This window comes from Fusarium oxysporum, chromosome II (genome assembly GCF_013085055.1).
Source record: "Fusarium oxysporum Fo47 chromosome II, complete sequence".
NCBI classification, from domain to species: domain Eukaryota; kingdom Fungi; phylum Ascomycota; class Sordariomycetes; order Hypocreales; family Nectriaceae; genus Fusarium; species Fusarium oxysporum.
In genome coordinates this window covers 1,048,125-1,074,117 of record NC_072841.1, presented here as the reverse complement: position 1 = coordinate 1,074,117, position 25,993 = coordinate 1,048,125, and the positions used below count along the sequence as shown (strand labels likewise).

At 49.2% G+C, this 25,993-nt stretch overlaps 5 protein-coding genes and 1 non-coding gene across 6 annotated transcripts; 3 read left to right on the top strand and 3 right to left on the bottom strand.

The window, feature by feature from the left end:
* Nucleotides 1-5,709: 5,709 nt before the first annotated feature.
* FOBCDRAFT_13611 (uncharacterized protein) lies at nucleotides 5,710-7,666 on the top strand. Its single transcript, XM_031172742.3, has one exon. It carries the CDS (start codon nucleotides 5,859-5,861, stop codon nucleotides 7,578-7,580), a length of 1,722 nt encoding a protein of 573 aa, XP_031049527.2. The 5' UTR covers nucleotides 5,710-5,858; the 3' UTR covers nucleotides 7,581-7,666.
* Nucleotides 7,667-12,127: 4,461 nt separating this feature from the next.
* FOBCDRAFT_268735 (uncharacterized protein) lies at nucleotides 12,128-12,608 on the top strand (the record flags this gene model as incomplete). The annotated part of the gene is made up of 2 exons (XM_059611422.1): nucleotides 12,128-12,306; nucleotides 12,515-12,608. 2 exons carry the CDS (start codon nucleotides 12,128-12,130, stop codon nucleotides 12,606-12,608), a joined length of 273 nt encoding a protein of 90 aa, XP_059464070.1.
* A 6,703-nt stretch (nucleotides 12,609-19,311) lies between these two features.
* Nucleotides 19,312-23,477, top strand: FOBCDRAFT_236482 (uncharacterized protein; the record flags this gene model as incomplete). The annotated part of the gene is made up of 5 exons (XM_059610081.1): nucleotides 19,312-19,850; nucleotides 19,908-20,053; nucleotides 20,515-20,548; nucleotides 21,239-21,442; nucleotides 21,506-23,477. The coding sequence occupies 5 exons, from the start codon at nucleotides 19,312-19,314 to the stop codon at nucleotides 23,475-23,477; spliced, it is 2,895 nt and encodes a 964-aa protein (XP_059466708.1).
* On the bottom strand, nucleotides 20,592-20,684 carry FOBCDRAFT_t39. The gene has a single exon. It is a non-coding gene; the product is annotated as a tRNA-Glu (tRNA).
* Nucleotides 23,478-23,839: 362 nt separating the features above from the next.
* On the bottom strand, nucleotides 23,840-24,850 carry FOBCDRAFT_268733 (uncharacterized protein; the record flags this gene model as incomplete). The annotated part of the gene is made up of 2 exons (XM_031172732.2): nucleotides 23,840-24,451; nucleotides 24,500-24,850. 2 exons carry the CDS (start codon nucleotides 24,848-24,850, stop codon nucleotides 23,840-23,842), a joined length of 963 nt encoding a protein of 320 aa, XP_031049517.2.
* A 298-nt stretch (nucleotides 24,851-25,148) lies between these two features.
* On the bottom strand, nucleotides 25,149-25,942 carry FOBCDRAFT_13602 (uncharacterized protein). Its single transcript, XM_059607947.1, has 2 exons — nucleotides 25,618-25,942; nucleotides 25,149-25,570 (listed from the first exon to the last, which is right to left on the bottom strand). Exons 1-2 carry the CDS (start codon nucleotides 25,883-25,885, stop codon nucleotides 25,512-25,514), a joined length of 327 nt encoding a protein of 108 aa, XP_059466707.1. The 5' UTR covers nucleotides 25,886-25,942; the 3' UTR covers nucleotides 25,149-25,511.
* Between the last annotated feature and the right edge of the window lie 51 nt (nucleotides 25,943-25,993).

Genomic DNA, 25,993 nt, shown 5'->3' with positions numbered 1-25,993 from the left:
ACCCAAACCTCTCCATGCTCATTCATGGTCGTCCGAGTTACAGAATCAAAAGAGAGACCCAATCCAAACAAACAAACCAATTGAGCCTGATGCTGCGGGGAGCCAACAGGGCTCCGCCAAGAGGGGCGCCATATCCTCACATTTCATTCCTGCTCACCGCCAGTCTTTGTCGTGATACCCTCAGCCCAATAGCGTGGCTTAGGTGCCCCGTGTTTTTTCTATCTTGGGAGCGGCGAAGCCAAGCATTTTTGTCTCTTTTGAGCCTGAGCCTGATGAATTTACACGAGCTAGATCAGGTACGGTAGTTCAACCCCGCGTTTACCGCTCGGGAAGAAGCAAAAGAATTTAAAACATGGCAGACGATGATCTTTCCAGGTACAGGCCCTTGAGGCATTTGACCGACGCGGGTGCAGGCGGGATGTTCCCTGGAGTTTGGGAGGTCATTAACTAGACGCGTGCGAGGGGTCATGACATCGCCAATCGCGGGATCGTCAAAGGGTATCGGTATCGATCGAGCTGTAGAGTTGGTGCCAGATGGATCAAGTTTACAATAGCTATAGAACATTCTTGGGCTCACATGGTGGATATCGTCAATGGTCCAGCTTTGTCTCTTCAAAACTTGGAAACCTGATCTTGACAGTACAAAAAAAGCCGGATCCAAGAATTTGACGTCTGGTAAAGAGCACACCCACGTGGTGCGTTGCCCTCCATCGCAAGCTACCGAACAACGTCAAGGAACTCGTGCCGGGCCACACACTTGGATTTTCTGGCCCTAACGTCAACCGTATGATCGTGGTACGTCTTGTATGTCATTGCGCTTGAGAGATGAGAACGACGGCGTGTCTCGCGATGACTGTCGTGGAACAGGAATTCAATGTTTGTATTGTCTGAAGCTTCAGAGGCAGAACTCTTCTAGAACCTTGCTGCCACTCACGTTTCATCTCTCACTCAGCTTGTAGCTCTACGCAGTAAGCAGCAGCAAAGAGGTACTTTGGCGCTTCTTTCCAGGGATAAGCCTAGAATCCCAGGCCTGTGATCCCCAAAGCCACATGCTGCGATCAGATTCAAGCACCGGCCTTGCCTCGAGATGGCTAGACAGCTCCCGTGAAGAGGGTCTTTTATCAATCGTTGCCGTCTGCTATACCTATCAGAGACGTGCACCCTCCACGCTCCTTACTCAGTTGGGAAACAACCCCCTGGACAAAACTGTCGATGATCTTCCCTTGGTTTCGCTCGTTCTGGCGGTGGCCGTTGGTTGGCTTTGTCTTCCCCAGGTTGGTTTTCTGTTTGTTCATATGCCCGGCTGTAACCTGGCCAGATACGGAGACCTGGAGAGTATTACGCGTGCTGAGCTGATCCTGATCTTACTGACATATGGAGGAATGTGTGATTTAGCCTAGAGCTGAACAGTCCGTTTGGGAAAAAGCCCTCATTCAGAGACAGAGATGCTTATCTTGATTGGTCGGCATATCACAGAGATGTGATCAGATGCAGAGCCCGTTGGCGGCCCCGCCCTCTCCCGAGACGGGGAAGAACTGTCCAATCATATACTAGACATCAGGCCTTCTTTTTTGTCCTTGTTCAGCCCAACGGCTTCTGGGCCATGACGCTGATGACCACGAGTCTCTGATCTGGGGGGAGCATCTGACTATTTGATCGTTCATCGGGAATGGAAAGAATATCATTAACTTTTGTAGTGGAAAGAAGGTGATTTGTGGTTCGTTCACTCATCACGGCTCGTCACACAGGCGCTTATGAGTGGGAAAAAAAATAGGCGGATGTGATGGATTCTGCAGCACCGTAGGACTCGAGTCTTCTCTTGGATGGTGTCATGCAGAGAAACAGAATGCCCCTCACCACCATCTTTGGACATTTCCTCTCTGGTTAATTGGTCTTTGTCAGCTTGCGCCCACTACCTCTCTGCAGGTCCATCTCCTATCGGACGAGGAGACCATAGAGAAGCCTTCTGCAGGAATGCTCGTGTGTCTGGCTGGTGTAGCATCCACATCATGATACTGCTCATGAAGCTATCACTCCACATATACTTCGCCCGTGGTTTGCGCATCGTGGGGGTATCTTGGTAACTGTGGAGGCATCTCTCTCAGCGTTTCTTAATCCTTCACCGAATATCTCATTCTCTAATTTTATTGTTTATTATCATGAGTCTCTAGGACATTGATCAAAAAGCCATAGCAACGAGATTCTGTATCCACAGAGAGCGGGCTGCAGGGGGTGAAGCGAGGCTCTAAGAACGCCGTGCAACTTGGAAATGCAGGCCTCGTGATGCCATGGTCTGCGCCCACTATCACTATCCGGCACCACAAGGGGTCTCTATTCAGGGATATCTGCTGCAGCAGGTCGCCTATTTCACTAGATTGATGAATAGAATCGCGCGCTACCAGAGTTACAAACCCGTCGTGGAGATGGTATCTGTACCTTGCTGGAGCTTCTAGCTGCATCGTTTGATCAAGCGAGCTGAGCATCAAGCTAAAAAGCTCATGGGATGCTGTCGCTATAGTGATTACATGCAAGCTTCTTGAAGCAATTGACCGCATGTATTCTCCGAATATCACCAGGGCACAGCTAGGGAGCTTGGCTTGTTCTTAGCTCCAGAGCTGTTGAGAGCTCAAGATGTCGATCCCTGGAGCTCTACACACCGAGTAATTGATCGACGATCTAACTTTTTTGTTCTTGTGGTTGGAGGAATCATTTGCACTTCATGCCATCGTTCTTGGTGCAGGCATGATGCTGTCTTGCAATTCATGCCCAGATGGCCTCAGCGGTGTTCAGCCCAACGAGGAGCAAGCCAGTCAGCCCATAGATGTTGGTGATCCAATGAGATGGGGTGAGAGAACTAATCGACTGTTGAAAAGTGATATGTCGTTGTTTGGGCTATGTATGTTTGCACTTTGGTCATCCAATCTGAGAGACGGCTCGAGTACACACAGTAGCCTCACTTTGGTCTCGAGTTTGCCCTAGCATCGGTCCATTTTACTCTACTCTGCTTAGTCTCCTGGAAACAGTTTTCAATCATTAGATATTCAGCCTCGCTTCAAGTGCTGAAATAGAAACTATCGTTCTCGCTCAGCACCGCCTCGTGTAAGTTATTCAGCTGGCTTAGATACAGCCTTTGGTTGCTAAATTAGAGACGACACGCCAGTCATCAGCCTCACCGCCTCTGGCTTCGTCCCGCTCCCTCCCGCTTCCGTTCCCCTCCCGCTGGGCATCTTTCAGCTACCGATCGGGCTCCGTGATGACCGTCCTCTGCAGTTAGAGGACCCGTTTCATCACGGGGGTTGATGAACGCCTGAGGCGTATCATGGGAACCGATGTTGCTTTTGCTGGGCCGATTGCCTTGTCAGGATGTTCCTGGGCTGATACTTACAGACAAAGAAAGTTTACGGAGTCGTCGGATTGATCAATGAACGAGCCAACTTTGTTGTGACATCTCCACTCGGACCCTGAATTGATGATGGATGATCTGGTGAGACCCGGAGCATCGGATGCCTCACCTCATCATACATGAACATTGTGGCTCATTCTTACGACGTTCGCACAAGCAATTCATCAGCTCTCATCAGCTACCGCGGGCCCCGAGGTAGATTCATGTTGGATTTGAAGAGAAAGATTCAATTGAAGGGTCTTACTCGCCACTACCAGCCACTTCAATTAAAGAGGTACTTTGGACACAAGCTTTGTGCAACCGAAAAATCAGGTACCGAATTTTCGTACACCACTACGGAATCGCCTTCTACTAAGACTGATGATTCAAGGGGAATTACGGGTAGATTCTTTCGGACATGGAGATTACTCAAATCCAGTAATTGATCTAAATCCGACACCGAATCTGACCCTGCATCCTTGAAAAGATGATCATAATCATGCTCAATTCGTTATTCGTTATTCGGCTCACACTGATTCATCGCGCTCCGTGGCCGATTTCTCAGCCATTTCGCGCAGCGAAACAGTGACGCGGTACTTGAGGGATAACCTGACTCACCATACCTGGTACACTTAGCTCCGTAGACCTCGCCACTAAGACGCATGTACCTCGACGTGTCTCGACTCGTAAGGCCGCGTACCTCTTGCAAACCGCGCCACAAGCCCACTTGTCATTGAATCAAGTCTGCCAGCGAGCCATTTCAGTGCAAAGGCCCTAGGAGGCCGTACAATTGACCACTAACGGCCAGCGGACCTCTCACTAACCCGGTATAAGTGCGGGCTGCCAACAATTCCCGTCTGCTCTTGGCTGGACGGGACTCTGAGAGGCATTCGATGCCCTTCCATTGCCGGCTTTTCTAGCAGGATTCTCCATCGCTGCTACGCTACGCTATTCGCCTGAGGCCGCATTACAGAGAGAAATCCCTTACCAAGCATCTCGCTCCGGCGTGTCAGTTCACTTGGAGCTGCTAGTCAGCTCATGATAAATCGCCATCGCCGCGTTCTCGAAAGGGGGCTAAGGGGGCGAGTTTTAAACTCCTGAAGTCTCTTTCAAGTCTCTTTACGGGCTTTAGAATCAGAATTAAAGTAAAATCAACTCGCCACGTTCCTGATTCTTTGCCTTTTGGAGCAAGGGACGGAATCCCCTCACCCAATTGTTTTCCAATCTTCCATCGCAAACCGATTCTGCTCACTCCACCAAGAGATACGTACCTTTTTCACTCAAACAGGAACCTCAGGCAGGAAGTTCTTGGCACAGAAGAGGTACTTCCAGTTACAGCTTAGAAAACACCCAACCACCTCGTTACAAATACACGCCTCGCGAGTCAATACATTTGTCTTGATTAGTAGACTCCAACTTGTCTGATTGACTCTTTTTAAAACCAAGTTATTCAGAGTATTTCGGTTAAATTCATCAGACCAAGTGACTCTTCGAGTCCCATAACCAAGTCACGACTCACAAACTCCACCACAACGAGACCAGACCACGACGGGACCGACTCCATCTCAAAGAGGGACCAACAAGTACCTACTCTTCGACGACCGCTTACACTCTACAGCACCCCTCAGGGGACCACCTTGGACCAGCAGCGACCACTAGCAACAGCTCAGGACCACGCACCACCAGACGACACAGGTGGACCGCTCTAACCGGCACCCCCAAAAGCCAAAGGCGACCCTCCAGCAAGCCAGTCGTGGACCCCCTACTACCTGGTGTCTGATCGTCAACTCTAGCCTCTCTGTCCGCCGTCCTCTCACTATCGACCCTTGCACAACGAATCACTCTCCCCTGTCGCTAGCCACCCTCTGCCCGTGACCTCATCTGGCTCTTGTTCTTCAATAGTCAATACCCCAACGACTGCTGGTCTCCTTCTCCCGCATTGTTCCTCTGTTCCACTGTGGACGTGAACAACCAAACAACACCACCAAATATTCATATCGTCGCTTTCTCTCGTGTTCAGCAGCCGGCTGCTCACGTAAACAAACACTTCCTTTTCTTTTTTCCCCCTCGCCCGCCAACTCTTGGTCTTTCGTTTGATCCGGCACTGCACTTGCAAGTATAGAGTACAAGTTTCTGCCTGGTTCTACGGTACCCTGCAAATCCGAGCACCCACTCATCTTGCTCTGGCGAGGAGACTCAGAAATACACCAAACACCGCCCCCCAAAGCCCAGACCACCTATCCTGCGACCGCCTCCTATCGCTGGACAACACCAATCCGGAGAATACCCAACTTGGCCTAATATACATACAGCCACCCAGCCCTGCCTTACCCCTTGACAGCCTCACCAAGATCCGCCAAAGCCTCGCCCTTCCGACGACCTTCGGATCGATGCAATAGACAGCCTCGCGATTACCATTTGTTAACCTATATACTCGACTCCAGCCCAACCGGTAGTCGAAAGCAATTCGCCCAACATGACTACATCAACTCCTGACCCTTACGAGATCCTGGGTGTTGCTAAAGATGCGCAACTGCCCGAGATTCGATCTGCGCACCGAAAGCTCGTTCTCAAGTGCCATCCCGATAAGGTTCAAGACCCAACATTAAAGGCCCAGAAGCAAGACGAGTTTCAAAGGGTTCAAACTGCCTACGAATTATTGGCCGACGAAAAGGCGCGAAAACGCTATGATGATCAGGCCCGGTTAGCAGAACTCCGCGAGCAGATGCGGACGAAGGCTGCTGCGAGCGCATCAAGTCGCCCTTCTGCTTCAGCCACCGCGAGCCCCTCGTCAAGTCGACCTACACCTACATCTACAACATATAAATACGAAATTCGCACTAATGACCGCACATACAAGACGGACCGACAGCCATCGCCTGTCCGGGGTTATTCTTCATATTCGCGTTCTTATGAGGATGAGCATCCTCGCGCTGCCGATATCTTTGAGGGAGTTCGAACTGTGAGAAGGGAAAAGTCTTATCAAGACAAGACTACAAAGCGCGAAGAGAGGGAGAGGGAGAAAGAGTTGGAACGAGCGCGAGAGAAGGAATATGCCCGAGAACTCCGAGAGAAGGAGCGTGAGCGTGAGCGACGGAGAAGAGCCGACGAAGCCATTCGCCGTGCTGAGAAGGAGAACAAGGAGGCTGAGAAGGAAGCCCGACGTGCTGAGAAGAAGAGCCGCGATAAGTCTCGCAAGCGAGATACTGAGGAGAAGAAGCGACATACGAAGCCTTACATTGAGACCTACGATGGTGAGCCCATCTCATCAAAGTCCGAGAAGAAGAAGTCCAGCAAGAAGCACGATGAGCGACGCGAGCGTGATCGATCATCACACCGTGAGGAGGCACCTCCCACGACAAGCTCAATGCACCCGCCACCCATTCCTGTGGAATACCAGGATAAGACCAACGCTGCACTCAACTATATCCAGGCCTCTAGAAGTAAAGGCTCATACGCTTCTCGACACATGGTTCAACCTCCCGCTCCTACTCCTCCTCCAGTCGGCTCTCCTTTCGCTGCTCCGGCTGACGATGACGATGCCCGCCGATCATCCGCCAAACCTAGACGCGGATCCACCGGCGAGAAGGCTTACAAGCCTGAGGTTGTCGATGATCCTATCGAGGCTACTCCTCCTACCGCTCGTCCTCATATGCACAAGTCAGCCACAGCTACTGGCGCACCTACCACATCTCCTCCCAGACGGACGAATACTATGCCCAATGAGGGTTACAGTCGCCACGTCCCAGGCATCTCTCGAGCTCAAACCTTCAGTGGCGCGTATCCTGAGCCCGATCCCCGCGGCCGTGGTCGCACAAGGATGCAAGCTCAGGTCCCTGAGAGTGATGATGAGGATGATTATGAACGCTACCGACGGGAACGGGAGCGTAAGTCTCACCGCAGCAGCAAGAAGCATCGCTCTCCTGAGTCGCGTGGCGAACATGTAATGCAGTACCGAGTAAATGATGGCCGCACAACGCTACAGAACTCATACTCACGCGCCACCCCTACTGAGGAGGCTTACTCGTACTACGCCAACCAACCCAACGTTCGTATCGTTGAGCGTCCTTCCATGCCCTCTCGCGATGCTGCCTACTCTGCTAGCTACGGCAACTACCCCGGAAAGGTCAAGACTTCAAGTTACGGCGATGTGCAATTTAGCGAGTACCCAGCTTACCGCGAAGCCTATGCTGCCTAGACAGCTGAGCCGACCTCTTCTGTATCGTCCTCGGACTTCATTTCACGGCGTTTGACGCATGTATTCCACCATATCGGGTTTTATTTATCATCTCAGCCTGGGCATTGATATTTGTTGTTCTATTGTTTCATACACTTTACGAAACGAAACATGTCTTACGAAATACGAAATTTACCTCGATCGCAGACAGGCGATTCGGGATGCGGGATGAACGGCGCGATGGGCAGTGTGATTGTTTTGTTTGTTTTTACCATTTAGCTCCTGGCATCTGGAAGGAATTTGGATCACAGTGGAAAGACAAGTTTGCATAATAGACTGTGTGTTCTTGACTTTGTCACCGTGTGGTCTTTGTGACCTCAGGGCCAAATCATTGTACGTCGTTGGGAGTGCGACATGCATGGCATCGGAAGGGATGGCTCTCAGTATTTTTCTTTTTCTTACATATCATCATCGGCGTTGGAGATATCACACTCGCTCTGGTTTCTTAGTTACTCGACTGAACGAGATATAGCAGATAGAGAGATGAGGCAGGCTGATACATGGCCTGGCTTGGTTAGAAATGAAGCTACTTCGCCTCACATTTGACTTTCCTTATGACTTGATGTGAATGCTACCCTGGACCAAGCCTCAAGGCCCGAGGAAGCAAAGGACCTGAAACGAGCATGTAAACAATGAATACCATGATTAAATTTTAAGATTCATTTAAACATAGACTAGGATTTCTGGTACCTAGCTTGAGGTTGGAAGCAAACCATATGGACACGCAAACCCCGTCTCACGACAACTTCACATAACAAAGCCTTGTCTTCAACCTAACCTATAGTCATGAAATAATCCACCAATGTAAACCTATTGGTAGAATTCCCGATCCAATCAGTATCTAGATACTGCTTGCCGCCTCTAACAGCCTCTTGGCAGGCCGAGTTGAGACATGTGAAGTCCTCAAACTCATGGTGGCGACTTACATGTAGGGGCACAAGCTGACAGCATTTCCGTGCCGTGAATTGGTTAACGGTAATGATTAACTGTTTGTGATATCGCCACCAGCTTAAACGGGCGAAATCCGATACGTCAGGCCGCAGGCTGAGTCATATGTCAAACGCCCTGAGCTGCAATGCGGCCTCGGTGAGAGCTATTGTCCCCGTCGTGGCGGCCAGTATCCGAACAATATCTCATCAGTCCGCCTTAGTAAGAGATGCGGATACTCGATCCAAACGAATGTATGCACCGGGGATAGATATTCTTGGAAGTTATGCAATTGAGGCGGGATCATGTTTGCTTCCCGAGATCTTGACGGGAGAGAACCTCTTCGGGGAAGATGTGCCCGAGTAAAGTGTTGAAGGGGTCTATTTTAAGTCCGTTACATGGCTTGACAGGAAAAAGACCTGGAAGATAACAGAATTGTAGGAATGACACGTCGAGTCTGGATTCCCGATGATGTTGGTATGCCCAAGGAAGTTGTTCGGCCGGCTGAAGCTGAATATCGGTGGTGGGAAGACATCTGGTGGACGAAATGGTGCATTGATGAGGGAACTGTGGTATCAGAACTGCAGCTTTCCGCTGACTATGTCATGATTTGGCTTCTGCTCCGGTGTCGTGACGTTTGCTTCCCGAGAGAAGGACGGGAGAACATGCCATTACGGAAGATGACGAGGCATTAACGGGTAGTGTTGTTAAACTACTGCCTGAAATGAGGAGATGAGGGCATAGAGGATTGCCGCATTGCAAAAATGATGGCTGGATCTGGATCTCTAGCGATGTTGGGATGCCTGATCAGGCTGATGGGTGAGTTGAGGTGGGATATCTGTGGCAGGAAGACATCTGGCGGTTGGACAGGTACATTGAGGAAGGGGCTGTAGTATTTGGACTATGAGCGTTTACTGAAAGTGGTGATGTACATTTTATTCCAGCATCTGGGATCTGCTTTTGGGAGTACGGATGGTGGTGCATCGACTGTCATGATGTCGAACGACTTAAGTAGACTCGGCGTGAATTACATACATTATCTTCGAGAGGAGCAAATGACTTCCGAGTCATGGGCAAAACTTGACTCGGGATGGTTTGAGACTCCAATTGAGTAATGGGAATAATCATGGAGAAGAAATTGGAGTGTACGCACAGTAGCTCATTGGTGATGTGTCCAGAACATCAGCAAACGTAAGTTGTCATGCACGAAGCCGTGCCCAAGCTCAGCATGCAAATCGTGGACATCATATTGGCCACACTTTACACCTTGAAGGATTCGCATAGGCAATTTCTTCGGAACAATACACATTGGCCCGTCCGTGTATGCATCAAGACACGTTGTGACAGAGACAATGTCATCTTCTGTAGTTACTATGCCACAGATTAACCACTACCCGACCACCGACATCCATATCTTTAGGAATCGATGGAGTTAGAATGAAATGTTATTCCGATCCCGGGAATCGAGTATACATACCAGATATTCCTCCCATCCTTTCCTTTACTTCTTTCTTCTCTTCAACTATCATAGTACGGCCCTGGCCGTGCTGCTTTTGTATTATATTCGGGCCGTGAGGGGACGGCCCGTGTCTTTGCGAGTCTTCTTGAAGAGCAGTCTGTTTATACCCTTTGGTCTACGTTGGCACAGAGCATCTTCTGGGACTGAAGAACGTCAGATTGATCAGTGTAGCCCTCTCTACATTCTTTGCACTGTTTCTGGTGTCGCATTGATATGTGCATCAAAGCAAATGCGACCAGTGCAAAATCTGCATAGGAGAGAACGTTGAGAGTTCTGCACTGATCAATCTGAACACTTCGCCAAATACTAGAAGAAGGTACAGCATGAGTGTCCAAACTGTGGTAATAAATTTACGCGCAACGGCAATCTTAGAACACATCTCATCTCATCAAGTTCGACAGCTGGGCAAGGACAGCCTTACTCTCCTGCTCTTATTTGTGTACGCATGCCCTTGGTGACCAGTCTCTCGAAGACAGTAGTTACGTCAATGGGGTGTTCAACCCGATTGTTGACAAGATTGTGAGCTTGGTAGACTCAGAAATGACTGTGGTTAAAGAACTGACAGAAGATCATGTGCGAGTGAGTAGTCTCCAGGCCGGATAGAATTGAATCTTACTGATATAAGGATTTCAAGGTCATTGTGGCTGGAGAGTTTCTCAGGCCAAGTGGCACCCTGTTACCCCAAGTTGAACATTCTGGATGATACTTGTCGTTATCGGCGTTGAGTGGTGGGCTGCACATGTCATGATCTACCGGCTGGCCTGAGAGGCATTTGAACGAACAGCTTGTTTGTAGCTTCAGGCTACAAGCGAGATTAACGTTTTGGATGTCCTGTCAACTTGTTGGCTGTACATGTCCCATTCAGCATCATAATCTTGGCCGCTAAACGATTCATTTCAACGCCTTCAAGACCTCGAATGTCGTATACACCTCATCCCTGCAATACTCGCAAGGACCCAATCAGAAGCACACCTTCACTCTAGACGACAATGAGGAACAAACATTGGGTTACTATCTCATCACGGAAAAAGGATACTGTCAATTCGCAAGGGCGACGTCACTCGCCACACGTCATTCTTCAAGAAAACCCTGACTCAGATCCAGACGGCAATGATCCGAACCATACACTCCAGTGCCGACTCGACGAGCATGATGGTCCACAGCCGCCCTTCGGTCCTCCACCAAGCCCTATTAAGCACCGGTGCCGAAACTTGGAGCCTTTATCCCCCCTCATTGCGAACCACCTTCGTCAGTCTGCGGAGCATCAAGATGAACAGCTTGTTTGTAATACAAATGAAGTTAACGTTCTTGGTGTCCCATTTCTAGACGATGCGTTTACCTCTTGAAAACGGACCAAGTGGTTAGAGTGGTTCAGAGTCAGTGAAAACAGTCTGAAGGCCAAGAAAAGAGTCAAGGGCCTGGAACAATAATGAAGCATACTGAGAGACGTTTACCAAGCGTGCTCTCATGTTAGGAAGCCCCTTTGCGCTCGAGCAGTTCCAATCTCAAACCAGAGCATAAACGAAACGCCCGGCTAAGGCCAAGGTGGATGGAAAACAAGCGCTTCGGGATATTGGTGATATGATGCCGAGCAGTATCGCGATCTGTAAGGAGACAATTACCACAGAGAAGAAGGACATAAGCGCGGCTTCGTGCTTGCATAGCGCCAGCCTTCACATGAACACAGTCGAGCAGCAGAGAATTGAGCAGGCCGATGACAAAGCTGTTGACATGTTGTACCAAGCCTATGCCCAGATACGCGCTCCTCCAACAGCTGCTCCTCAAGCCCTTGTTGCTCATCCTCAATAATTGACTCGCCAGCGCAGGTAGCCAGGCGACTCTGGTTCATATGCTCCGCCGCCTTCAATGGCCTATTGAAGAGTCGCTGAATCTTCTACCGGAGTACTACTCCAGTCATCGCATCAAGCCCAATCGATGAGCCTGGCCGGGCGAGAGAGACTACAGCGATCCGCCCGTTCAACATCCGGCTCGCCGAGGCCCGGGCAGGTGAGCTAGGTATCTACGCAACGGCAGAGTACGGCAACGACGGATATGCGATACTATGATCAATCCTGAAGTTGCAGTACAACTTCACTTCTCGGGCCGTCGCATTTCGGCTGTCACTGTCTCAAACCCGGCGAAGACGCTCGAAGACCACCTCAAGTCCGATCGACGCTGCGACGACCGCTATGTCATCCACGCGGTGCATCACGACAAGGCTTCCGAGAACCCGTCGGTCGCGTATGTATATGCTGACTCGCCAAAGCGTGAACATGACGAGTTTCAATTCATTCTCTGACTCTACCCCCCACTAAGCACGAAGGGTTATGGAAGACTGGGGTTAGGATAACTACGGAGAGGGGAGGTATCCCCTTTGATGCGCTATATATCACATTCCCAATGATATATAGTGGCTTAGCCCGAGTTGCAGAACTATACGGCGATAAAGCCAAAAGGATTGGGATGAGATTAGTGTCATCCTGGTGGGTGATACAATTCTCAAGATCGCCATGTCGAAGGGTGACTGGGCGGACAGCGATTGATACTCAGAGAGCCAGGGCTGACACCCCACGATCTTCTGGAGCTCCCAGATCCCCTCCCTCACCTTCACCATAGGCTTAATTACATCAACGCTGAAGTGAGAGTCGGTTTCTCCAACGGCAATATCAGTCATGTGGTGATTCCACGTCGTTTGTCAAGTGGCATTCAGATCCGTTCGAGGGGTCAATCGGACATTCTTTTCCGTGACCCGAGACAACATCCGACAACCAGTTTCGGTCCTCTCGCTATTCCGTCACAAATATCGAGATCCTAGACCTTTGCACTTCATTTTTGTCTCGTTCTCGCCCTTGCACATACACTCAGTCTCCACCAACGCTTCAAGATGGGTGTTCTCACAATACATCAACAAAACAGTTCAAGAGCTACGATTTGTACTCAATATCATGTTTCATATTGCAGAGCAGATCGAACAGGCCACTCAAATGTTCGAGGATGTGACCAATATCTCTAATGAATGGAGGCCATACCTGATTGTGCACGTTGATATTCCCGTCGCATGGCTTTCCCCAAGTCCCAGACTGAAAGTGCGGCCTGAGCAACGAATCAAAGCTGTTTCTATCTCAACGAGTGATCATATACAATCAATTAACAGAAGAAAGACTTCAGCCCTGCTTTTTTGGGAGCTGTTATCAAGGGTTTAATTCCACGGCGAAGGCCTGGACAGCATCTGAATGGGACGGGAATTCTGGTGCTGTCTCAATCCTTCAAGAAGCCAATGAACTGAAGAAGAAGGCTTCCGGAGAGCTCTATCAGCTCAACCGAGCAATCGTATGAGACTACCGGCCTCGCAGGAACTTGAAGAGCTGAGTGTTGCGATCAAGCGAGATCTGGTGTCTATTAATGACATCGCTTGCTATGTTCCTCACCGTCCTCATGGAGAGAACTTACATCTAAGCAAATGCGCCATCTCCTCTCAGCCATCCGTCGACCCAGCTATAACAATCTTAATGATAAGCCTTCAAAGAAGCCATCAGGCGGTGTGTTATCCAGGATAGCGCATCCCCTGAACCTCTGGTTCAAGTATAAGGATCTTGCGAGGGTGGCCGCTTACGAACACAATCTGTCCTTGCGACATAAATTCGAGTCGAGCCATGCAATGCTGCTCCCATTACAGCATGACCATCTCAGACTCAACACTCCACTCGGCCAAACCAATGGCGTCAATCGCTGATGGACAGCGGGTATCGATACTGTTGCCCTATCAGATGAGAATCTGCATGATATCTTCACATGAAAGGCTAAAGATTGGTTCACCTCCTGCCTTCTCTTCTCACCTCAAGATAATCCCATTTCTAGAACATGGGTCCCTGCCTAGGTTTAGGATTAAGGCTGAGGCGTACTATTGCTCTTCTTCTAGACAAGCTGCAAACCTGATCGACTCAGGTCGAATGCTCATCATCAACAATGAAAAAACAGTTCGATCTGGCCTCTGATTGCTGACGGTAAAGGATTTGGAAGTCGATGAAGTCTACTTAGAGGTCATGGAACAACGAACGAGCATCAACAGCACGTCTGTTCAAGAAATGATGCTCGGGAGGATCACCAATTCATGAACCAGCCCGACCAGCAGCAGCTATTACATCCCCTGCTTAATGCTCCGTTCATTTTGCTTCTATCTAAGCTCTTTAAGCTGGACATTCTTCATAAAAGCAAAAGAACCATTCCTTGTGTCATCCCAGTAGGGAAGAAAACTTGCATGCTTTATGACGGCGCGAGCAAGAAGTGCCAGGGTTACTTACACAAGAGCGAGGCTCTACCCAAGGGCGAACGTATTACAAGTGCTAGGGCTTCAAGCCTAACCTATATTATTACAGAAGGACTTGCCGCAGCAGATGCCAGGCCTGTGTCACAGATGATATTCGGCATGATCTATCAAAGTTCATCAAGAGGTCGCTTTATGGTCTGCGCTCAGCAAATCAGGTGCTGGAGAGAACACAGCAAGACATCAAAGTATAGATCTTCACCGCACAAGACGATACCGCCAGATTCTGAGCCGTTATTAGAAAACATTGGTGAGTTGACAACTGCGATATAGTGGTTGGTTATTTTAACCTCCTCATACCACCACGTCGGCCCTGCACTCTGACCATCAATCAATTTACTGATGAGTCCAGTCCCGGTGCCAAAACCAGAGCCAGCAAGATCTTAACAGTAAGTCAAATACCTCTTATGATTATTCCTCTTATCTAATGCAATAAGCCCAAGTCTAGGGGCAAGAAGCAGGCAGACCCTAAACCGGATCCGAAGTCAACTAAGAGCAGCAAAACACCTATTACATCGCGCAAGCCTACCCGGGATGCGTGTGACGTCTCCCATTTCTCAATATGTCAAAGCATTCAAGCCCAGATACTCCACCAACGCAAAGCAGTCATAACTCTGCAAGTCACATACAATGCTAGATTTTTCTCTATCCCAGTAGAGTGTCTTCTTCCAGATTCGCCTACTCAAACATGATGTCTTCCCGACACCGACGCTGACAGCGTTATTGACAATCCTCTAGGCTCAGAGGACATCATCAGTTATTACACAGGGCACGGACCGTATGTTCCAACCTGACTTTGGAAAAGAGATGATGATCGAGGCAATACCCCGAAAAAAGACCTGGGAGACAACCAAGACGAGAAATTGGGCAGTTCAACAACACCATGCTGTTCCGTCCCACTGTCCTTGTGCAACATAGATACATTGGCTTGACAAGAACAGCACCCCTTCTCACAACCGCTCTGGTTCCCAGATCAGAGATACATCAAACGCCAAGAACCAGAGTATGTTTCGAGTTACAGGCTGGGAAGAATAATACTGACTTTTATGTTCTCCGCGTTGTACCGAACTTTAGGGGAGCTCAGTCGAAGAGTGCACAGCGGACCCGGAGTCTCCGCTATCGTCTCCTGAAAGTTGTGGCCTTTATTGGGGATAGCTCTGCTCTGACCCCAGCAAAGTCGAGATCAAGAGTCATCTCAAGTGGCCACGCTCTGGCTCTCTACAAGGCAGCGACTCACAAACTATCTACGGTTTGTACCAAGGATACATGCAGTGCCAGCGTCTTTTCTGCATCATCGGTGGACCACGCCCCAGACGACACTCCGCTACTGCCCTAGGTCACACACAAAGTGCAAGGTGGCTCGTGGAAATACGTGGTTATTCGTCTTGGCGACGCCGTCCTCTTTAACTACGGGATAGTCCACTATTTGCTTCACAAGAAGAACACCTGCATTTTTATGAGGGGAGGGAATGTTGTGCAGTCTTCTTGGAAGACCCTGTAAAACATTCCAGCCATAAGTTGTACTGGGTTCATATGGCAGGAGTCAAGATGCAACAGTGGCTTGCTCATGGCCGACACAGTCTAAGAATCTCTCCATGAGGCTATGACACACGAAGACCAACTGGAGACCGTCAAGCGATCGCTCCTCCCCCTCAGGGAAGGCACATACACAGGGACCTACGGCCGCATATTCCTAAAAACGAAAAACGAGCTTACCTGCTTAAGGCGAGAAAGACTCCAGCAGCAGACAAACATAAACTAAATCCACCGCTAACTTCTCGACCTGGAGCACCACATACAAGCGCTTAAGCAGCAGCTCGCAAAATGCGAATAATGATCAAATCTACTCAACTGGGCCGCATAGGCCGGACCATGACAAAGGTCACCAGACAAGAATCATCTCAGCCAACTAAGCCGAGAAATCTTATTTCAACTTTCAGCTTACTTACAGTTCATGAGCCGACGCAGGAACCTTTGAATGCCCCTGACATTGAACGGCCTCAGCAGATGAACCAAGATGGAACTACAGATAAGGCAGTTCCAGAATTCACCTGACGATGCTTTGGACCAAGATCAGATGCAAAGTCCTTGCTCCAAGTACCGAAACGATGCTTGACTCCCTTTATTCAGCTTCTCCAAAAGCATAACAACAAGCAAGATCACACCGGCAGCCCTGGCCAGACAGCTCATAACACCCTCCTATCTAGAATATAATCTCTCTATAGCTACGAAGGAGGAGAGTATCTTAGATGAAATAATTCATAAAGCTAATAAATTAAAGCAGAAGACCTATAGAAAGATTTATCTGTTTAACCAAGCCAAGGAAGCATATAACCTCACTGAGAAGCGACAATTCGCCGAGAGACACATAGAGAATCTAAGATCAACAAAAATCATTCCCATGGGCTTTTCCACTATCAACAACATTTTGACACTGTCTCGACTCTTTTTACCCAAGACTCGTGAGAGGCCTCTGTCTCTGGCGGTCGCAGCATACACACCTTGTGGAAGAGGATATCTTGGCTAGATCGAAACCAGAGACTAGAGAGATCTTTACATTGCTCAGATATCGATATCGACCAAGATCGTATGAGACGATGGCGCGACAGTTTCTTCCCAAGATTTAAATCTACTCAATCAGTGGAGTGAGACCTCGACGACCCGAACAAGAAACAGCCAACCGTCGGTCAGCCATATCGTTCAGGGTTGGGTCTGACGGAAAGAACCTCGTGATAAGCTGCGCGCTGTATGAATACCACGTTAGTGTCCCATCATGAATGATGGATGCTGTCGATCGAATGGGCAACATCGCCCGCCACACGCCCTCCAAGGAGGAAACCTTGCCTCAGATTCGAGTTCAGTTCATTAAAGGGTTCAACTCAACCCGACCATCCAAACGATGCGATTATCGTATGTACGATGGAAGAAGCAGTAGAGTTGCGCAACCAAGGACCCCCAGAAATTCCGATCGTCGTTTATGGAGCTACGGATCACCGGATGACTACCTCTGGTGTTCTTGATATCCTTAGCTCAAGGGATTCGCTGGACGTTCATGACGTCGAGAAGCTCCATGAAAAGAATATGCTCGATATGATGCAGGGGGTACCTGTTCCTTACCAACCATTCCTCAACGACCCCAACTCTCGAGTTCATGAGCTGCATTGCTTTCACATCATTTCAACGGTTCAAAAAGGGGTCTTGCGACAGCTTTTTGAAGCTGTGAAACCCCTCATTCACTTTGCTCTTTTAGTACCATAGTGTGCATTTTCTTCAACCATATATACACCCCTGCCATGGCGTTGTACGATATTTGGGCTCGAAGAGCGTGCGGCGAGCACTTCCACTAGAAGCATCAAGACACGTTACTGTCGCCGCTTATCAACGTGCTCTTTTTTTTGCGCACACACCACGCAGGCGAAGAAAAACCGAGTCTGCTTTGGGTTGAGTCACTGTGACTGCAATTCGCAATCATACCCCAAGGTCATCACTTGGCATTATCGCAAATACGATAGGAGTCGTTATGCTCCTCAGTCTCGTCTGGCGTATTAGTCGTTCTTCAGAAGATTGAGGACTGGTCCACTGGAGAAGTACCTGAGACGGTCAAGGCCGGCAAGCGGAAGCTGCAGGAGGGGTTCACGACCGTTACGAAGATCAAGAAGCCTCGTACTCTTGACTCAACTAATGAGAATCAGAGGTCAAAGCTAGAACTCGCCAGGCGAAAGGTGAAGCCGAGACCAAAAGCGGAGACTACGATAACGACGCCAACATGGAGCAAAAGAAGAAGAAGGCTCACGGCGTCCCAAGACTGATTCGGTCTGCAATGGAGGTGGCTCAGGCTGCTTGCAGGTCTTATACAAGGTACAATGTCTTTTAGGTACTCAAGGGTATGTCAGTAGAGTAACAGAGGATCAAATAGCTTTCAACTTCTAGTCCTATCTGTTTCTTGTCGCCATTTATTTATATGTCTCAAAGTGAGAGATTTGAAGACATGTTAGTCTGGGAGGCCGACCATCATATGACGTTGCCCCTCACGAACATCTGCAAAGGCCTCCAAACCTGCCAATGAGAGGTCATCAACTGCTCATCCGTAAACTCGCCATTGATCAGCATAAATACCCAGTGACTCTTCACTTTCTTCTGTCCCTCCTTCTTCCTCTTCATCAAATTCGCTTTTGTACTCTCGAGACCTGGTGTCCCTCTAATAAACCCCCATGTGTTAGCACCGCCAGCAAGACCGCGATCTGCCTGACAACAATATTGGTAGCTACGACTGTTGTCGGGCACAGAATTACTAACCATCTTTCTGTGCCCGACGGCATTTTTAGCTGCTAATCTCGCTGTCGGGTAGACCGCGGTTTTCCTGGCGGTGCTGGCGATGTTCCAAGCTCATCCCGCATGATACTTGGTACCTGTCATGCGTGGTGAGCTAGGATGGCCATCTTGAGAAGACAAGTGCGCGCGAACGTGAGTTATTGCCACAGACCTTTTAAAAAGAAACTTAACAAGCCCTTTAGGCTGTATTTCCTAACATGCCAACTTTGGCCGGATCTTGAGGACCTATAGTCCTGTTGTCATTGCGCAAAGACACATGCATATGTAGATCTTCAAGATCCGGCCAGATGCTTTGGAATGCGTATCAGCAACGCGCGCGATCGAACTATCTCAAAAGAAGTTATTGCATTATTGCGTATCGTGTCTTGCCTTTTTGTTTTGGTATGTCGGCTTCTCTTACTCCCTCGATGTGGCAATGGACTTACAGTGTCAGCCAACACGATTTATGGACCCGGATAAGTCGTAAAAAGGTGTCCTGTTACTTTCCTCCTGTGGAATCCTCTTCGCCAAATACCTCTAATTCTCAAATTCCCAACATATATCTCCTGGGCGTAGCCACTGGTGGTAAGCCCCGTCCAGCCCGACAGACAATGGAAGGTCGGAGCCCCGACGATGGTCTGCTCTTCATGAGTGAAGAAGACTTCGTCTTAGGCTTTGCAAGCGATGACCTGGATAGCTTGCTATGGAATGCTCCATATGGTACGAATGACGCAGCGTTTGCCGACGTACACCAGGAAACAACATTTTCAGATACAGTCGACTCAATCAATCCTAACTCATTTGACATTTACTCCGATCACATCAACCCAATTCTAATCAACACTCAGGAGCTACCAGCTCTAGATACTACTTATTTTGATATCTTACTTATGAACTGGGACTTCATGGCGATGCCCACCGATCCCATCACTACTACCCATGCTGGTTCGATAACGACCACAGAGCAATCCAATTGCTCCACTACTTACACAATCTCTTCCTCACCAATGACTGAAAGTAGTCCAATAGGACTGTCACAGTCGCAAGTATCCGACCCTTTATCGACAAAAGATGCCGAGAACGCATCAAGTACAATAGCCAGAAGACGAAGAACGAAGATGGAACCAGGCACTAGACCTTGTGACTTGAAGTAAGCCATCTTGAACAGATTTACACCATAATTTGTATGTACTAACACTTCTTTTAGAAGACAAAAGCGAAGAGAAGATAAGCCTGAGAAGTGTCACATCTGCGGAAAGGGGCACCCGTGGAAGCGTGATCTGGAGAGGCACTATTGGAGTAACCACCCAGATGAGGCAGCCAAGATGGGCCTTAGTCGAAGTAAGCCTATATGTAGGTATTGTGGAAAGGACTTTGCGAGACGAGATCATTTGAAAAGGCATTTGAAGAGGAAGCACGGGGGTGGTTGAGCGTGTGAGCTGTTGAGTAAACCTACTAAGCTGTAGTCTCCTTTGTCTTGAGTTTTAGTTAGTTGCAGCGAATAAGTACAAATGAACCGGTCACTGCTCTGTATAAGTGAGGTGTATAGCCCGCTCAGACAAGACTGTACAAGTTCCTTAGGTGGTAGAAACCCTGTTGGTAAGGAGGGTGGTCTAAACTTAGGACCTTGATCCTAACTTACAACAAGACTTAGGTAAACGCGTAAGAACTTATTAAACTTTTTTAACAAGCTTATTTCAGCTTCCTGCATCAAGGTCTGAAGTCGTTTTAGACCAAACAGCTACCTACTACCCCTTAGTCACGCTCTATTCGCTTCTCACCTCCGGTATCATAACAACATCGGTTCCATAAAGCCACGCCCGATGACAAAAAGAGAAAGGAAACGCAGTTGGTAACCAAGAAAGACCCAAGAACGGCAAAAGATTAAGAACTCCGGTACAGGGAATCGAACCCTGGGCTCCGCGGTGCTGATCCCTCAGCTGAAGATGAGAGCGCGAAATGTTAGCCACTACACCATACCGGACGTTGCTTGGAAATAGAGTTTGGATTAGCGCTCTATGATTCCCACACGTTGAAGCGCAGTACTATCATCGGTCTCCATGATGGCAAGAGTCACTTCCCAATTATCATTATCATTGCTCTTCTCTTCTTCTCCAAAATATTAGCCTTTCATTTACGCTATGCGCGATAGAGCAAGCTTAGCTCGTGCTCAAGTCAGGTTGGCAGTGACAGTTACACAAGCCCAGTCAGTCCCCCAGCAACGCCGCTGCCCGTCGTGGGTAAACAGACTGTCTTCTGCTTCTTGCTACTCTCCCCCTTTTTCGCGTTGACCCCTCTTTTTACCTCGTCAACACCCAGAGTGCATCTCGAATCACATCAACAAGCGCAACATCTTGTTTCATTTTCGTACAAGTGAACGAAGCTGTTACAGAGTTGCTGGGGTGGTTTTGGAAGATACCATATTCCTATGTCGCTCAAAGTGCTCAAAGGTACAGTCGCGCCCGCCTGCCCCCTTTTGCACACCCTTACACAAACAGACTTCTAGAATCGCAAACTGAAGTTTGCAGCCTGAATCAGCGGAATCGATACGCTCGTATCACCCTGTATGACTATGTCTTCCAGTGAAGACATTCTTTCTGTCGTGTCGCTCGACGACGAGCCTCTTCAACGAGCGCCCGAAGGCTACTACGTCGCGAACGAGTGTCCGAATGAAGCGGAGCAGTTCACTTTCACTTGTCCCTACATTCACTGCGATGGCTGGATCTTTGTCTCTGCCGAAGAGTGCTAGAAGCACGAAAAGAACTGGCACCAAGGTCCCTATGCGTGCGGGCAATGTCATGTGAGCTTTGCTGCTCAGCCTGCACTCCAGCGACATTTCAAGGCAAGCAAGCATGATATCCGGTGGTTGTGTGAAGATGAAGACTGCGAGATGGTAGGAGAAGCTTTTGAGACAAATACACTCTTTCGCGAGCATGTTCCAAACTCAAGCGGTCACAAGTACTGGCTTGCGGATGACACTGCAGATGATAACGACTCGGTGTTCACACCATCTCTCAACTCTAGTCATCAGACCGCAGAAGATGATGTTTTTGGGCCTTTCGCGTCAGATGGAAATATCTGTAACGAACCCTGCTGCCGGCACTACGGTACAGATTACAAGTGCAAGTCTGAGTTCAACCGCCACGCAGACACAGGCGCTCATCGAACTGCCGCGAATCTGAGCAAGGTCTTGCTCTCGAGAATTCCTACTGCCTCTGCACTCCAGGCCGAGCAGGAAGGCCTTCGATCCTTCCGATGCACTTCTCGCAGCTGCCACCGACACGGGGAAGTCTTTAGTACAGCAAAGGCTTTCTTCAACCACCTGAAAGACGACGAACATCGCGACGGATGGTATGTCAAATTCGACGACGATGACCTCGATTACAGTAGCGATAGAGATGTCTTGCCTGGAATTCAGTTTTATGCTGGTGGCAAAAAAGGCAGATGTGTCAACGAGAAATGTCCCCGGTTTCGTTTCCAGTTTGACTCTTATGGCGCTATGAAGCAGCACAGCAGATCGCTCGGTCACGTCCGGGCGGAAGAAGACTTGGGGTTGACAGACGCGGACGAATCAGGCGAAGAAGTCTGGAAGAAGAGCGCGGTGCATGGCATGGAGGTTGCGGAGGATGGATTACTCTGGAAGTGCACCAAACAAGGCTGCAAGAAGTTCAACGTTGTCATCAAAGGGCTTGGAAATGCCAAGAGTCACTACAACTCTGATACTCACCTCATGGCCGCGGAGGAGATCGCCACTTCATCTGATGAATCCGTCGAACATATCGAAGGCATGGAGTCCTTGAAAGACGGTGATGGCTGGAGGTGCCTCAAGCGCGGTTGCCGAAAATTCAACAAATTATTCCTGTATCTGGGCAATGCCAAAAAGCACGCCAGCGGTGACAGTCATGCCTTGGCTGAGGAGCCCGATTCTGCAAATGAGAACCTCGACGGGCTGGATTACTCGATGGAGGAAGGTGTCTGGACTTGTGTTAAACCTGGCTGCAAACGAATGAACGCTATATATCAGCATCTCGCCAGCGCCCGAAAACATGCCAATGCGAACTTCCATGCTCTGGCTGAGGAGCCCGCAGAGGAAATCCTGGAAGATATCGAGGGCATGGTGGTTTTGGATGGAGAGAGTGCTTATATGTGCATCAAGTTCGGCTGCAAAGGCTCAGGCAAAACCTACTCCAACGTCCGCTCTGCCAAGCTGCACGCGAACGCTAGACCTCACATGAAAGCTGGCGATATTTCAGCTTTCATGCCTAATCAGTTCAACATGGACTTGTTCGCAACCCCGACGCGAACTCCGAGGAACCTACTGCTCACACCCATGGAGACAGAGGAACCGACCATTGTTGTCACCCCAGCGAGCCCTTCTGCTGGTCGTGGAACCAACCCTGCGGGACATCCAGCTGGCGCCCGAAACGGTACCTCTGCTCGGACTACGAAGATGATTCGACTAGGAAGGTCTTCGGTGACCACAGCCGGGAGTAGTAAGCATGAAGTGCTAGAGAGGAAGAACCGAGAGTTGGAAAGTCGTGTTGCCAAGCTGGAGATGCAGATGGGCCAGGTCCTCGGTTTGCAGAGTCCTCAGATCCAGAACAATGCGCACTATCAGAACTCCCAGGTTCATCAGAGTGCGCAGTTGTTTCAGCAGATCCCTGAAGTTCCTCAGGCTCCTGGGACTACATGCGCGCGTGTTGAAGGGTTATCCAAGTTTGTGCGGGCAGCGTACCGTCCTAAGATGTCGATGCCCGTAAACGAGGATGAACTGTGAGAGGTATTATTGTCGAGGTTACAAACGAGGGGTGGAATGCTCTCAAGTGAATAAGATGACATATCGAAGGAAAAGAAAGGTTGATGTTTGATGTCGTCATTTTACAAGATTGGTCGGGAATTTGTGATGAAAACAATTGCTTTTAGATACTGGCTGTGCGTAGGGGTCTAGATACAAGACATGATCGAGAATCAAATCTGTGCGAGTTCTATCCCATTTCACCAGAAATATCCATCTTCAGTCTCCCGCAAAATACCATTCTCCGCTTCAGTCTGAGGAATCTGTGCTTCTGTAGCACTCCCGGGGCCATCAAGTTCTCAACCCTTGTCGTCGCCGCTCCCATCTCAGTCCTCTGCTTCCAATTATTCTTCGTCGCTAGCCGTGAGTGATAAGATCTCCAAATCATCCGCCACATCATCCAATGTCATCTCTTGGTCCTCTTCAAAAAGCTCTCCAGTGCAAATGAGTCGACCTCCAACGATCTCGAGCTCAATAGCTCCATCGGTTCCAAAGTACCGTTCGTAAGACTCTTGATCGATAGCCAACTCCATCCGGGGAAGGTCCTGAATCTCCTCATCATCTTCGGCGATGTAAACTTCGAGGTCAACAATAGAGCGTTGGGCCAGGACGCCCATGACTTGAGCGCCGTGGAAAATGTTTGGTTCGTCGTCATCTGAATCATCATATGATGGCTCAGGGTCGAAGATGTTGGATGTTTCAATCTCGTTGCCGGGGAGTTCATCGTCATTTCCAATCACCACAAACTCCATATCGGAGTCACTGCCGTCGTCAGTAGTTTCGGCATCATCTATGACCATGAGCGTGTCCTCGTCAGAGTCTTCGGTGTTAACGTTAACAAGAGTTCCTTCAGAAGTGTCTGTATCTTCATGGATGCTGCCTTTGGGGGAACTGTGGTCATCGTTCCCTTCATCATGTTCGAGCAGAAACGGGATCGCTTCTTCCGCTGCAGCACCCTAAACTGGCAGCAAGTTCAGTCCGATCCGAATGTCCTCCAGCGCAACACCCTCGGCTCTCGCTTCGTCCAGCTTGCGGTTGCTCTTCCAGATGATATCCCTACGGACCATAATGCCAGCCTCCTGAGCTTCAAGAAGATTCAAGGCATCACCTTGAAGAGCATCATGCAGAGACTCTGCATCAGGGTCCCAAGTGCGGCCAGTCCATGTAGGAAGACAGTCGTCTCCAATAGAGATGTCACTGAGGGTAACCCCCTTCTGTTTCGCCTCCTCGAGGCGGTGGTTGGAGTTGTAGAAGACGTGGTTTTTGAAGTCTGCGGTCATGAAATTGAGGAGGACGGTGTTCAGAATTTGTTGGGCCGCATTTTGTAGAAACGTGGAAGGCGATGAGGTGCTCATTTTATGATGGAATGGCGAGAGTGCTCCAAGATGAGATTTTGTAGATGTAAAGATGAAGCTACCAGCTGTGAAAAGAGATAAAAAGAAATGTGAGTTAACACTTGAGCTCAAGAAATGCGATTTTGGTATTCAATATTTGGTGAGTTGTGGTGCGCTGAGCAGGATAGAGATGAAGGTGGAGGTTGTGGTTGTGGTTTTAAAGGTAAGTGAATCACGGCCAATCCAGAATTCCAGACGGACAGCCGCCAACTGTCTCTTGTCTCTGCATCATTGTGACATAGATATCTATCCAGAAATGGCACCATTCAATTTTCACCGTCATGGGTTCCGCAGACACAGTTGGAAGATTTATTATCATTTTCGTTGATCTTCAGAAGATCTACGGTCTCCCTTCATATGTAACTTTGGGACCTCGACCTTTGGCCTTATGGAAGTTGGAGCGCAGATTCCTCCGTGTGGCCTATAGCAATTTTCCAGCCTCGTCCAGTCCTTGATCTCAGGGATGCCTTTCGTTCTGAAGTCTCGTTTTGGGTGTGAGGTTCGCCTCGTGGTAGAGTCTACTCGCAAGCTGTTATCGTCGTTGCAACGGCTCCTCTTTGGAACTCTTCATCATTTGTTGTTCGTTCGTAGTTTTGTCTTCCTTTCCCGCAGGAACTATCCCTCACTGAATATCACCCATCTCAACCTCCTCAGCCTTCTCGCCCTCAACCTCTGGCGCATCTACCCAAGTCAGCACTCTATCCACAACCATCCTAGCAGCAACTTACCCTTCATCTCCGCCTCGCCCTCGGCTTCCATCTTTCTCTTCATAGCATGCGCCAGTCTCTTCTCCATCTTGCGCGCCTTCTTAGCGCTCAACTTGGCCCTAGGTCCACTCGTAGGCAAAAGACCTGGCCTTGCGCCTCGTGTAGTATCGGCCTTTGCGACCTTATCCTTGGGTGCTTGTGATCGCTTGCGTCGCTCCTTGCGGGCACTTGAGGCGCGCGCCGCAAGGCGGTTCTTGGAGGGGCCGTTGGGATTGCCGACGGAAGGCATTGTGACTATATGTGTTGGTTGTGGTGATGGATGGAGGTTTTGCGATAAGAAGTTCTCAACTTTTTTTTTTTACGGGGTCGAAAATCTCGGTGGAGGTTCGGTACGGAA

What these genes read in the sequence shown, in the direction of transcription:
- FOBCDRAFT_13611 (XM_031172742.3), top strand. Translation starts at nt 5,859, where the DNA reads ATGACTACATCAACTCCTGACCCTTACGAGATCCTGGGTGTTGCTAAA.
- FOBCDRAFT_13602 (XM_059607947.1), bottom strand. Translation starts at nt 25,885, where the DNA reads ATGCCTTCCGTCGGCAATCCCAACGGCCCCTCCAAGAACCGCCTTGCG. An exon ending in GGGCGAGGCGGAGATGAAGG is followed by an intron (nt 25,571 to 25,617) that starts GTAAGTTGCTGC and finishes TGACTTGGGTAG; the next exon opens with ATGCGCCAGAGGTTGAGGGC.